At 46.6% G+C, this 14,167-nt stretch overlaps 1 protein-coding gene, 1 long non-coding RNA gene and 1 other non-coding gene across 9 annotated transcripts in view; 1 reads left to right on the top strand and 2 right to left on the bottom strand.

Moving 5' to 3' along the window:
* CHD4 (chromodomain helicase DNA binding protein 4) overlaps nt 1–14,167 on the bottom strand; it is a 29,803-nt gene that overhangs the window by 2,722 nt on the left and 12,914 nt on the right. For 5 of the 7 annotated variants that reach the window (XM_043881223.1, XM_043881222.1, XM_043881225.1 and 2 more), the window contains exons 16-37: nt 13,789–13,989; nt 13,495–13,632; nt 12,947–13,068; nt 12,660–12,833; nt 12,185–12,326; nt 11,964–12,095; nt 11,757–11,874; nt 10,298–10,422; nt 9,724–9,961; nt 9,386–9,561; nt 5,892–6,072; nt 5,721–5,807; nt 5,542–5,630; nt 5,310–5,443; nt 4,828–4,972; nt 4,550–4,715; nt 4,198–4,295; nt 3,965–4,094; nt 3,642–3,713; nt 3,033–3,170; nt 2,686–2,794; nt 2,439–2,571 (exon numbers count right to left, since the gene is read on the bottom strand). In XM_043881223.1, the coding sequence (XP_043737158.1) occupies nt 2,439–2,571; nt 2,686–2,794; nt 3,033–3,170; nt 3,642–3,713; nt 3,965–4,094; nt 4,198–4,295; nt 4,550–4,715; nt 4,828–4,972; nt 5,310–5,443; nt 5,542–5,630; nt 5,721–5,807; nt 5,892–6,072; nt 9,386–9,561; nt 9,724–9,961; nt 10,298–10,422; nt 11,757–11,874; nt 11,964–12,095; nt 12,185–12,326; nt 12,660–12,833; nt 12,947–13,068; nt 13,495–13,632; nt 13,789–13,989 (3,048 nt within the window). Of the gene's footprint in view, nt 1–2,438; nt 2,572–2,685; nt 2,795–3,032; nt 3,171–3,641; nt 3,714–3,964; nt 4,095–4,197; nt 4,296–4,549; nt 4,716–4,827; nt 4,973–5,309; nt 5,444–5,541; nt 5,631–5,720; nt 6,073–9,385; nt 9,562–9,723; nt 9,962–10,297; nt 10,423–11,756; nt 11,875–11,963; nt 12,096–12,184; nt 12,327–12,659; nt 12,834–12,946; nt 13,069–13,494; nt 13,633–13,788; nt 13,990–14,167 lie in introns of all 7 variants that reach the window. The other 2 variants (XM_043881221.1, XM_043881218.1) reach the window with 2 other exon arrangements.
* On the bottom strand, nt 4,376–4,513 carry LOC122680913. The gene has a single exon (XR_006336828.1).
* Nucleotides 7,004–9,423, top strand: LOC122680172. Its single transcript, XR_006336651.1, has 3 exons — nt 7,004–7,905; nt 8,987–9,050; nt 9,299–9,423. It is a non-coding gene; the product is annotated as an uncharacterized LOC122680172 (long non-coding RNA).

The following is a 14,167-nucleotide window of genomic DNA, read 5'->3' on the forward strand; positions in this document are numbered from 1 at the left end:
ATTTTCCTCCTTTCCCCATTACGTATCTTTTTAAAAGGTCCATTTATGTTATAGAAATGTATTTTATCACTTCTACCTGCTGCTGAATGCTGTGATGTGAATCCACATTTTACCTACCCACACACCCAGTGTCAAACATATTTGGTTGCCTCCAGACCCCACCACCAAAACTCATATTGCAACAAACACTTGACATGTCACCTGAAGGAGCTGTGTAAAAGGTCCTTTGAAACACTCCAAGGGACAAAATGTTGATACTTGAGTTATGAGGCTTATTTTACTCAATGATCCTCTGGTTCTTAAAAAGAATGAATCCATTAGAGATCAGGAAAAAGGAGAGTATGAGAATAATGGACTGTTGTTTCTTCCACAAGACCTGCCTACATCAGGTGTACTAATTTATGCTCAAACAGACCAGACACCTACCTGTACCCTGTACACTCCTTCACCAGCTCCCCTCCCTCTTGCCCCAAACTATAAGCTTTCTCCAGAATCAGCGTTCTCTCAAGAGCTCTCTCACCTCCTAGCATCAGCCAGCCCCTCTATGCAAATGGGGTGGTGCTTCTCAAACCTGTACCTCAGGCAAGGATTGTTCTGTTCCTACTTGTGCATGGCTGATCGCTTTGATCCGACTTGTTGATGGTGCTGGGGTATTTACTTCTCAAAAACACCAAAGGATTTGTCTAGAACGGAACTCACTCTTCTACAAACGGCTAGCTCTCCTCACTTCTCTGATTTGCTGATGATAATTTAACTTTCTCAGCAACTCAGACTCAAAACCTCAGTTGAGTCTCACTCTTTTGTATCTCAAATCCAGTCAAGTAACTCAGGGGTCAGCAAACTATGGCCTGTGGGCCAAATCTGGGCCACTACCCATTTGTGGATGACCCAAGAACTAAGAATGGGTTTTTGACTTTTAAATGGTTGGAAAAAAAGTAATAGTTTATAACACTTCATATAAATTATATTAAGTTCATATTTTAGCATCAATAAAGTTTTACTGGAACACATTCATACTTACTGGTTTATCACATACGGCTGCTTGCACATCACTACAGTTTGTCTTATAAAGGAGCCTGAAATACTGTCAAGTGTTTCATTTCCTTTATCTCATCCTTTTCCACAGCCAGTATGAGTTGAGCCCTTACTACCTCATGAGTATACAGTAGTTCTGTAATCTCATGGAATGTTCTATTTCAGTTTCCCTTGGTCTTATCAAAACCCTTCACAAACCCTCAATAGCTACCCATGAACTCTAAGGTGAAGTCAAGCCTCCAGCCCTCTCTCTCCAACCTACCTCCTACCACCACCACGAGTGTCTCCTACACCCTACCTGGACTATTGGCTGTTTCCAAACACCCTACCTAAAGCTCTACAGCCTGTATACCCAACCTAAGCCTTTCGATCATAAGGCCTCCTGTTTCTATCTATCCAACAATCTCTATTACTTCATTCCAGGGGATTTCTCTGGTGGTCTAGTGATTACAATTCTGCTTCCCAAGGCAAGGGGTGTAGGTTATATCCCTGGTTATGGAACTAAGACCCCACATGCCTCCTGGCCAAATGACCAAAACATAAAACAAACAATATTGTAACAAATTCAGTAAGACTTTAAAAATGGTCATTTAAAAAAAAGAAAAAAAGTTGTAGGAAAAAACCCTCCATTCCAATGCCATCTTCTCCCTGAATCATTTGTGAGCATTCCCCACATTCCCTCTGGAGAACTTCTTTATGGATTTAGCAGTCTCCATCACAACACTTAGACTGACACGCACTTGACCACACATTTGCCGCTACTTTAAACTGAAAGCTTGAGAAAAGGCACCAGGCCTGTCCCTGTGCTCCCTGTTACTTGGCACACGATGTTGCAAGGATCACTGGTATGCATTCCTCATTCCCCAATTATAATACTTAGCTTGAGATTCACGTGCCTTGTCTTCATTTTGATGTCTGCACAAGGTGCCCTCAATACAATCTGCTGCATTCCTAACAAAGACTCCCCTTCAGTCCTGGGCATATTAGCCCCAGCATTTCTAAAAATGGAGCTCTCCATCTCTCCATCTCCCCACCCCTCATCCGCACAGACTCAGAAAAAAGTATGACCAGTCCACTGACAGCCCCACCTCCTTACAGCCATTTCCATCACACCTGTGTCTTTCCTGAACACTCCAACCTGCAGAGGTCCCCCCACACCCACAGTGCTGCTCTCTGTCATTTGTCAGGCAGTCATCTTCAGCCCTTAAGTAACTGCTTACTTTTCAAGTCTGTCTGTCTTGATCTCTAAGATACTTGGGAGCAAAGCCATTCACAGGATACACAGCTAAGTACCCAGGAAAACATGATATACAGTATGGCTGAACGACCAGACTTCCTCTGCAGTCCCTTCTGCACTCTAAAGGCAGTCCCATCAAGCCTGTATTCCTCCCATTCCTGCTCACCTTGAACCTTCGGGCTAGAAACTTATTCTTGATCTCTAAGAAATTGCCACGGTTCATCTCCCCCTTGAAAGGTTCGTTGAGGATGGCATAGCGTGGGTCATTCTGGATGTCCTGCCAACGGGCATAGCCATGGCTGTTGGAAAATTAATCGCTCAGGAAAAACGAAACAAGGGAAAGTAAGAACGTCCAACTGTGAGATCGTCAGAAATCCCACCAGAACCTTGGCTCAGACTCAGGCAAAGGATACTTTATGATGCCAGCCAGTAGCCAGTAGTCATGGCGTCGGTGCCAGATCTCATAAGTCTTCTTGGTGACGGTGGCTGCCCGCTCCTCATTCTGCCATAGGGAGTGCAGCTCTAAAGAGGGGTGTGTGGAAGGGGGAGAAACACAAAGGCAGACGCCACTGAGGATTCAGCTACTTACTCCTGACCCCAGATACCAACTTACTGTGCCTTTGGCTTTCTAACAGGGACCCCAGAAGAGTGTGCTGTAGGCCTGGCATTCCCTCTAGGAGAGCTAAAGTTTCTGTACCTTGGTTTCTGACAAGAACCCTAATTTCACCTTGAATCTTTCCAGTGGGCCCCTTTTTCATACCAGTAAAACCACCATCTGCGATGTTGAACATGAAACGCTGTTTAATATTTTTCTTCTGCTTCTCATCATTCAGATCCTTAATGGTCTCTCCATTCTGAAGCATCACCTCTTTTTTCTCCTCCTCTTCTTTCTTTTCTTCTACAGAACAGGCAGAAGAGAAATGTCAGCTCTAAACAGAAGACAGCACCATGGCCCTTACCTATATATATAGCACCATGTGCTACAAGACCACCCATCTACCTCCACCCTTTCTCCATTTTTTTAAAATTAATTGATTTATTTGGCTGTGCTGTTGTCTTGGTTGCAGCATGTGAGCTCTAGTTCTCTGACCAGGGATCGAACCTGGGCCCCCAGCGTTGGGAGAGCAGGGTCTTAACCACTGGACCACCAGGGAAATCCCCACATGTAACTGTTTCTTAAACCCACAAAAAGGTGCCACCAGCCCACTGACCGTCACAGGAGGGGAGAGGGGGAGTCTTTTAGCTTGGGATAAAATGATTCTATCAGTATGGATGGGGAGACTGTGGGTGGAGGAGTGTCTGGGAGACAAAGTCTTTTCCTTTCAGCAATAGTCCTTTTACAGCACAGTTGGCTTCTCCAAACACCCACCTTTGTCCTCCACCACAATGGGATTCAGATCGACTGCTGGCTTCTCCTCCACCTTCTCCACGTCAGCATTACCTGGGGGGAACAGACGGCATTGAGAACATATCTAAACAAGAGTGCTCCCCACCTCTGTTAGACCTGAAATAGTCCTAAACCTAAATCTTAATGATTAAAGTCATAAAAGATGTCCTTAGGGAGAAAAAGCCCACAGTTAAACTCAGGGGTGAAAGTCTTCCATGTGTCAGTTCCTCTGGACTGCCTCCTGCCGGGCTGCAAGTCAAAGTCCTTTGGTTCGCAGGGTCTGCAGGGCGTGTAGATAGACATACCTTTGGGATCTGTCTCCATCGCTTCCTCCGTTCTCTCCTTGACCTCTGCCTTTTCCACTTTCTCCTCTCCCTCAGGAGGCTCCACTGGGACCTTCTCCTCCTCTGAGGCAGGGGCAGGGGGCTGTGTACACTTCAAAAGAGAGAAGACAGAGGTTGAAGCAGATGGGCCAGCCCCCCAGAGGGAGAACGGGTCAATCCCACTGCCTCCAGTGTGGCATCTGTCACCCTCTCACCTCGAGGGCAGCCTCAGGGGGTGCAGACTTCACCTCTTTCTCTGCCTCTGCACTCTCTTCTTCTTTGAGGTTATTTTCCTCTACTTTTATCCCATCCTCTGCAGACCAACAACAGACATTAATTAAGAGGTCCCAGATCACAGAGACGGTCATGCCCTCTCAGTCTGTCTCATCTTAAACTGTCCTCTCGTGCCTTTAAGAGCCAGCCCTATTCTCAGGACGGCCCTCCTAAACTGAGAGGGAGCTTGCTGTGCGTCCTGCCGGAGTCCCCTGAGAGCTGAGCACAGAGGAGCAGAAAAACCACAGGCCAGGACAAGAAGAGGACAGAGGATTACCGTCCAGGAGCACTCACCGGCAGGCGGGGCAGGAGCTGGAGTATTGGGCTGTGTGTCCCCAGGAGTGGAGGGGGTAGGAGTCTTTGGGGATGGTGACCCTGGCTGGGACATCTTCTTATTTTCCTCTACTTCTGCGAGTTCAGGCATGCTCCAACGCCCGTTAACATGTTCAAACTCCTGAACCTGCAGCAATGGGACAAGAGGTTGAAGATCTGAGTCCAACTAGGCTCCTTCCCTGCTGGCCCTCCAGCTCCAACTATAAGCCCTGGATCACGGAGGGAGGCTCAGGGCTCACCTTCTTGCGAATCAAGGACATAACACCAATCCGAGTAAGGACATGCTGGCGAGACAGGCCTTCTCGGGGGACGCCATCAGCAAAGGTCTCAGCCCCATCTGCTCCCGGCTCACATAAATGCCGCATAAAAAGCGAGACATAAGCCCTGTGGTAAAGAAACAGAGAAACAGGTTAAAGAGCAGCCAGCTCCCAGACCAGACTCCTTCCCACCGGCGGGGCAGTTGAGGCCTCATCCTGGAGATGACTGTGGCTCCATGTAAGGTAAAGCCCGCCATGGCGCTGAGAGTTGGTCTCCAGACCCCACCCTGTGCCCCAGGTCCTCTTCCCGGGAAGCAGGGAACAGAAAGCCCTATTCCTAGCAGCTGCACTTCCAGCTTCAGCAGGAGACAGAGACTGCCTCCTGGCACAGGGGGCTCCAGTGTGCGGAAAAACCCGGACTCAAAGGCCTTGCTCTACAGTGCTCACCCAAGCACTCGACTTACTTGAACTCCTTCTCTGATTTGCCTCGCAGATCCCTCACGAGCCACTGCGTGGTGAAAGCATCCTGAGGGGGCATCCCATAGCGCATAATTGCATTAAGAAAGGCTTTTCGCTGACGAGCATTAAAACCAAGAACCTGGGGGGCAGAATGAACCAGGTGAGAGGGAGGCGACCCAACTCCAAGACCCGACAGCCACTTGCACCCACCCTGCCCTAGGACTGAGTGGTACTCACTTCAATATTCCCACCAACACGGGCCAACAGAGGAGGCAATGGCTTATCTTTATCATTCCGCAGGCCCTTGCGACTGGGCCTGCGGGGAGCTACAAGAAGAAAAGGACATGTGAGCGATGCTGATTGAGATGTTAGACAAAGCAACAGGTAAAAACCCAACAGAAAGGCGTGGGCCTCACCTTCTGAACGTTCGTCAAAGTCTTCATCACCTTCCTCTGAGGCCACCGAATAATCGGACTGGTTGTCGGACTGGTCGTCCTGCCAATCTGGAGGGAGAGAGGGCAGATGAGCGGGGCCCACTGCTCTAGTGGAACGGCCCATGGGTGGGGGGCGGGGCCGGCCACACACACCTCGGTCCTCCTGCGAGCCATCATTGTAGTTGACCTGTTTACGAATTCTTTTTCCTTTGCCCAGGTTTCGGGCCAGATCTTCTTGCTGCTGCTCATAATGGTGCCGCAGCAATTTCTCCCAGTAGTCGGGATCCACACTTTCTTCCTGTTTTATGATCTCCCGTTCCACCTCCTCTTCCTCCTGGGGCAGAGGGAGGGCCAGGACTCAGGGCTGCTGCACCCCCAGCTGCCCCTGGTCCTCAGAGTTCCCACTCTGTTAGCTGCTGCTCATGACTGGACTCTGAAATACTTGATGTGCCTGCTTGAACCTAAGAACTTGAAAGAAATTTAATTGACAGGACAAGCTGTTATCACAAGACAGAAGGATGAAGAGACAGTATGCATTATTTTAACCCCTTTTACTGACACACAAACAAGTGGGAGACGGTAAAATGTAGGAAAGAGATTAGAGCCTTAACAAGGCAGAATGGAGAAGCTTCTGAAATACTGCAGAAGATTCTCCCAAGCAATAAAGTACAAGGGCCACAAGCCCTTTCTGTTGTTCATAAACTTCATAGAAGTTTACCAATTGTGTGGGAAAAAAATTACATATCCTTTTATATCCCCATAATGTTTATGCTCCTCTGAAAGTCTTTACATTTTTTTTTCAGATAGTTTAGGACCACGAGTTCCAAATCCTTTACATTAGAATTAAGCTGTTAACAGCATTGATATAAGAAACAACCTACATATCCACCATTAGGGAACCTGAATAAATTATGGGGGGGGGGGTGAAATGGATGAAGAGAGTCAAAAGGTATAAATTTAAGTCATGGTGATTTTATATATAGCATGGAAAGTCTAGTTAATACCATACTGCACATTTGAAAGTTGCTATTAAAAAGAGCAGTTCTTAAAAGCTCTCTTAAAAGAAAAAAAAAGTGGAGAAGAAAATGGCAACCCACTCCAGTATCCTTGCCTGGAAAATCTCATGGACAGAGGAGCCTGGTGGGCTGCAGTCCATGGGGTCGCAAAGAGTCAGACACAACTGAGAGACTAACAACACAAAGAATGTAGAGGGAAAAAAAAAAGTTAAAAAAAAAAAAAGAAAAAAAGTTAATACTATATATATATATAGTGACAGAACTAAACTTACTGGGGTGACATCTTGCAATATATACAAATCATTATGATTTGATACAATATATAAAATCACATCATACACTTTTAATATAATAGTGTTTTATATTATATCTCAATTTTTTAAGTAAATTATGGTACTTTCAAACGGTGACATATTATGCAGCAAAAAAGGGGGGTGAAGGAGAAGTTCTTTCTGTACTGATTTGGATGAAATAAATCTTCCAAGATCAGGTAGACAAAGGTGAGGTACAGAACATCATGGAGAAGAAGCCACTTTTCTTACACAGCAACGTGCATGCAACTAGAGATGATCATAGTCAGAAACAAACAAATACCATATCACTTATACATGGAAACTGAAAGCATGACACAAACAAACCTATCTATGAAACAGAATCATGGACCTAGAGAACAGACGGGTAGTTGCCAAGGGGAAAGGACTGGAGCGGGAGGTTGTGATTAGCAGATGTAAGCTTTCAAATATAGAACGGATAAACAACAAGGTCCTACTGTATAGCACAAGGAACTATATATAATATCCTATGATAACATAATGGACAAGAATAAAGAAAATGTGTACATATATACATATATATAACTGAATCACTTGGTTGCCCAGCAGAAATATACACAGCACTGTAAATCAACTATTCTTCCTATTTTTGTGTGTTTGTGTGGTGTGATTTAACACAACAGAAGTTTATTTCTTGTTCCTAAAATGTCCATTACAGATGTGGGGGACTCTCCAGAACAGAAACCTCTCCAGTGTGGGGGGCTCAGTGTTTCCGACTGCTCTGATCTCATGCTCCTCTCTCTGGATGTGTTCACATGACAGAGGAGGAAGACAGCACTAGAGAGCCCTACACCAACAAATAAATGCTCCAGCCACGAAGTGAGGCTTCTGCAACAACCCACTGCTCACAACTGGCTCAGGACCCTGTCTAACCACAAGGAGCAGAAAAGAATAACCACTCCCTTCTTGTTTTGGCTGTGCCATGGGGCTTACAGGATCCCAGTTCCCTGATCAAAGACTGAACCTGGGCCCTCAGTAGTGAAAGCGTGGAGTCCTAACCACTGGATCGCCAGGAAACTCCCTTCTTACTGCTCACTAGGAGCCAAGCCCCATGTCTCCTTGTCTACTGCTGTACCTCACTTAGAAGAGGACCTGGGGACTTCCCTGTGGAACAATACTTCAACTTCAGAGAAAACCACTTTCCTTAAAAGGAAAAGGGTGTTTCTGTGTATATACACGTGTATATATATGTATACACATATATATGGATATATATGTGATTTACAGACACATAAAATAGTTTGTAAAATAAATATCACTTGTCCCCAGAGAAGGTGCTAGGTAGCCAAAGGACTGGGGTGGGGAAGAGATACTTCCATAGCTTCTGAATTTTCCATCTGGAGACTTACAGCTGACCCCTGAACAACACAGGTTTGAACTACATGAGTCCACTTACACACAGATATTTCTCAACAGTAAATACTACAGTACCACACAGTCCACAATTGAATCTGCAGATGTATGAGCTACACATATGGAGGGATGTAGTATTCAAAAAGCAAAACTTTATACAGCCACCTAGAGGTCCATGTCAGGAAAGGTTAGCAGTGGGAGGGAGAGTACCAGCCCTCCCTTGCAGCCACTCAGCACCTTCTCCCCTGGGTCCCTCCCACACACAGGCCACCCTGACAGGAGAGCAGTTTTGACCAAAGACTACTAGGCTGCAGACCAGTCAGACTTTTCAGCCACAAGTACACAACAGAGTTTAAGATATATATATCAGAAAAACAGCAAGGGGAATGATTCAGAGTTGGAAGGATGAGAATAGATAACAAAGACCATCAAAGGGGGCCAGAAGAGAAAGAATTTTTTTAATTCCATACCCTATTATTATATTAGGGGGAAAATATTAGAGTCCACACATTCATAACTGAGTATTCTTTGTTTTCTGTTTTAAAAGACCCAGGAAACAGAAGGGAAAAAGGAAAAACAGTTGTTTCAAAAAGTACAGGAAGACAGGCTAAGTAAGTACACATCACATCTCCTACCTTTTCTCTGGAGAGAGTTGGGCTAGCAATCCAAAGTCTATTTATACAACTAATAAAATACATAAGAGAAAATAAAGTGAGAATCTGATAAAGCAGTTAATATAAATGTTTTGAGTGTGAAATGTGGCCAGTTAACGTCCAAGAAGTGAATGTGATTTGCTCATACTTACAGAATTTCTTTTCAAAGAGGTGAGAAAATAATCACTGTACTATTTTGCCTACAGATGTTTTCCTCTTGTCTCAAATACCATCGTGGTCTCAACTCCAACTTTTGGACCAAACACCAAGCACCACATTGGACTCATACTCACCCCCATTTCTTCTTCTCGCACCACATACTGGGCCACTTTGAATGAGCTCAAATATTCATTCATGCCCTGTAGCTCCGTGTCTTCAGTCTCATCCTGGTTCCGGTCCAGCAGTCGTTCAATGGCTTTATCGTCATAGTGGATGACACTGCTGTCTTCTCCCTCTTTGTTGTCTCCTCCTATAAAGAATCAGGGGTCCATACCCCCAGTTAGCATCAGCAGCTGCAGTGGAGAAAGCTAGCCCCACAGACCCAAGGTATGAGTCCCAAGACCCTCAGGATCAAAGATGCCCTTTAGAAGCAGCCACACCCCACACCATCACAAGTTCCTGACCAGCTCACCTCCATCTGTGGCCTCATCTTTGAATAGCTCCTCAGTGCCAAACTTGAGGATATCATCAAGCTCCTGTTTGGACATGGATCCGGTCTTGGAGCCCAGCCCAGGCCGAACAACTAGATGCGTCAGCATCATCTTTTTCTTGGCCACCTGCGTGATGCGCTCTTCCACAGATGCACGGGTCACAAACCGATAAATCATCACCTTCTTATTTTGCCCAATACGGTGAGCTCTGCTAAAGGCCTGGAGTGGGGTACAAAACAAAGACAAAAACTGAAGTCACCATGTTTTTTTGCCCTGACTTTCACATAGTAAGCCAAACCCAGCGTGAGGCAGGAGCTGCAGCTTGCCTCACACAACCTCCCTTTGCACCCCTGCTCCCAGACACCATCCTCTACCATGTTACCCTAAGTAGGTCCAGAGCTAACCCAAACTCTCCAGCTTACAGTAAGGTAAAAGACATTTAAAAAGAATCTATTGTTTTCCCCTGAAACAACTAATTCCAGATGGTGGAGCCCTTGCAGAGAACACTGCATTGCTAGTAAGTTACTGTATGCCAAGGCTGCTGCCTCTGCTCACCTGGATGTCATTATGGGGGTTCCAATCAGAGTCGTAGATAATAACTGTGTCAGCAGTGGCCAGATTGATTCCAAGACCCCCAGCTCGAGTGGAAAGCAGGAAGCAAAACTGCTGAGCACCCGGTGCTAAGAGAGGAACCACAATTCCAATGAACAAATGTATAAGGAGCATCAGAAATACAAAACCTCATTAGCAGATGCAAAATGCTACATATAGGATGGACAAACAACAGGTCCTACTGTGTATAGCACAAGGAACTGTATTCAGTATCTTGTGACACACCACAGTGGAAAAGAATATGAAAAAGAAGATATATTTTTAAAAAAGAATTGTATATATGTATGACTGAATCACTCTGCTGTACAGCAGAAATCAACCCAACACTGTGAACCAACTATACTTGAATTGAAAAAAAAAAACCAACACACACCTCTTTAGGCAAACACCGAAGTATCAATAATGGTATTCATCGTAAGCAAAGAGCACCAGACACTGAGACGAGTTTGAAAGTTTAAGAAGAAACTGGATGTCACCATGGTCTCAACTGTCCCCTAAAGGAATTTATCAATCTCAATGAAGAAAACCTTACAAGGGAGAAATTCAGCAGACACCACCTGAACCAAGTAATCAAGGTCAACACCAGCAGTGGAACATTATCAATGTCACACTGTCCCTGGGAATGATGCACTGAGAAGGACACAGCATCGCTCTTGCAGACTCCTGCCCAAAATGTCTAACATCAATCGAACCATGAGAAAACATCAACTAGACTAATGTCAGAAAAGCTAAACATTCTATAAAGAAGCTGACCAGGTCACCATCAAAGGCATCAATATCATGAATAAAAAAGAAAGAATGAAAAACTAGAAGAGACAATAACTGCGTGTGATGTGGGATCTGTGAGTGGATCCTGACACATGGTCAGTGGTGACGTTCAAGTCTATGACCTGGTTAGTAGTATACTAACACCAATGTTAATTCCCTGGATTTGATTGTTGTACTGTGGTCATGTAAGTTATCAAGAAAAGTCAGGTAAAAGGTATACATGAACTCGCTATGTTATTTTTTTTGAACTTTTGTGTTCAAAACTATCTCAAGTTATAAAGTTAAAAAACAAAAAGAGGAGGAGGTAGTAGTGGCTACTGAGACAAGCCTGCCACTAGCTTGCTATCTGGGCTTGGTAAATCTGGATAAATCCGGGTCCCTCCCAGGCCTCAGCATGCAATGAGGATGATTAAATGAAGTGCCCTTCTTTTCAGCAGAGAGAACAAAGACTCCATAGGGAACAATCTCCCAGGAATAATCTGACACATTCTTCCAATCAAGAAATTCAAAAGTACTCTTCCATGTCAACAAAAGACCCTAAACCACTACCCAGAAAAACAGATGGAGGGAACAAGTGATGGGTTGAGCGCCCTGAGTGAGGATGCCAGGATCAAAGCCACTCCTCCCATCTTACCATTGAAGCGGTCAATGGCCTCCTGCCGCATGTTCCCAGTGATTCCCCCATCGATACGTTCATATTTATAACCTTCGTGTTCCAGGAAGTCCTCTAGCAAGTCCAGCATCTTGGTCATCTGAAGAGGAGCAGAGTTGAATTACGGGCTTAATTAGACAACAGTCCTCCCGTACGTCTCTGAGCTGTCCACTGCTACCCGGAAGTTACCTGGGAGAAGATGAGGACACGGTGCCCACCCTCCTTGAGGTTCTTGAGCATCTTCTGAAGCAGCAATAATTTCCCGGATGCTCTGATGAGGGCACTGCCGTCATACATGCCATTAGGCATCTTAGGGGCTTCCTAGAGAGGAGAAAAAAGAAAAAATAAGGAAAGAAACACCACATGGCGCGGTCTCCAGCCAGGGACTAACAAGAGGTGGCACAGCGTACCATGGCGGCCACAGGGAAGAGATATGGGTGGTTGCAGCATTTCTTAAGATCCATCACCACGTTTAGCAGAGAGACCTGGTTGCCGCCCCCTCGAGCATTGAGCGCTTCAAAATTCCGAGTGAGGATGTACTTGTAGTATTTCCTGTGTAGACGACAGGGTAAGAGACATCACCCTCCAGAGTTGTTACCTGGCTCACCATGTGGTCCCAGGGTTCGGGGCCTTCCTTCCAGCACCTCTCACTTTGGGACTGAGGAGACCTAAGAAGCGCCGCTGCCATCCTTTTAAACAAGGGAAGGAAGCGCTGAGCACTCTGGACCCAGCACCCCGGCCACAGGTTCCTTTGGGCCTCACTGGCTTGGTCACCACCCGTCTCACATCAGAGTATGGGGAGGACTGGGAAACACCATGCAGATGGGCTGGCGTGTCTAACTGTGTCTGCCAAATGGAGCCAGCGCCTCGTTCCTCCACACTCACTTCTGCATGGGGCTCAGCTCCACACGCACGATCAGCTCTGTCTTGGACGGCATGTTCTTGAACACATCAGCCTTGAGCCGCCGCAACATGTGAGGGCCCAGCATGTCGTGCAGCTTTTTAATCTGGTCCTCCTTGGCTATGTCTGCAAACTCCTCCAGGAAGCCTTCCAAATTGCTTCAGAAGGAAAAGGAAAGAAGCTGTTGGAGAGGGGAAGGGAAGGGACATGGTGCAGGAGGCAGAAGGAGCAGGAAGGATGAGGAGCCGACTGTGGACAAGCACACACTTACTGGAACCTCTCAGGGGTGAGGAAGTTAAGCAGGTGGAACAACTCTTCTAGATTATTCTGCAGTGGAGTCCCTGTCAGCAACAGCTTGTGCTGGAGCGAGTAGCCGTTTAAAACCCGGAAAAACTGGTGAAGCAGATGGAGAGAAGTGGAGTGCAATGAAAACAGGGCTCCAGTACTTTGTAAACTCCCATTTTACCGCCCAGCAGTTAAGCCCCCACCCCTACCTCCATCTCTCTTTAAAAAAAAATGTATTATCCTTTATCTTCTTTTGGCAGTTACTTTTTTCTTTCAGCCACACTTCGAAATCTTAGTTCCCCAACTAGCCGATGAACACGTGCCCCACCCCAGAGTAGAAGTGCAGAGTCCTAACCACTGGACCACCAGCAATGTCCTCCATCTCTCTTCTAAGGCCTGGCCTCCAAGGCTTATCTATCATGAGTAAGGAAGGCAGAGATCCTTTTTCCCTTTCCCGTGCTCCTTGGTCTCCCCTTCCTGAGTAGTTGGTACCAGAACCCTAAAACTGAAGGCCACAGCTCCCCCGCCCCTCACCTTAGACTGATTATTCTTGAGCCGATGGGCTTCATCCACGATGAGGCAGGCCCAGTCAATAGAGCCCAAGATGGCCATGTCAATGGTGATCAACTCATAGGATGTCAGCAACACGTGAAACTTCACAGATGCCTCTTTCTGCACAAGAAGGTGACTTGGTCACTCGTGTCCAGGCCAAGTCAAGGGACTGGCCAGGGGGGTGGGAGTGGGGGAATTCTCTCCTCCTCACCCCAGGGACCAGACTCAAGGACGCCATAGCAACAACTCTCCCCTACCCCTGCCTCCCTGAGGTACCTTCATGCGGGAAGCCTTCTTGCCACCACGAATGGCATTGTCCTCAAAGGAAAACTCGTTCTCTCGGATGATAGCACGGCTGTCTTTGTCACCCACGTAGGTCACCACGTACATATCTGGAGCCCACATTTCAAACTCCCGTTCCCAGTTGATGATGGTGGAAAGAGGGGCGCTCACTAGGAAGGGGCCTTTGGAATGACCCTGTGAGGAAGAAGAGCAGTGGGACAGTGAGGACTCAGGATCCCACACACAACCCCAGCGTCCACGGCCTGGTCCCCGGCCCCTCCAGCGGGCGGAGGACTGGCCTGTGCACTGCTGCTGCCCCTCTTCCCTCCCCAGGATACAAACACACCCAGCTGCCTCCTTCCCAGAGCTCCAG

This window comes from Cervus elaphus, chromosome 22 (genome assembly GCF_910594005.1).
Source record: "Cervus elaphus chromosome 22, mCerEla1.1, whole genome shotgun sequence".
In the NCBI taxonomy this organism is placed as follows: domain Eukaryota; kingdom Metazoa; phylum Chordata; class Mammalia; order Artiodactyla; family Cervidae; genus Cervus; species Cervus elaphus.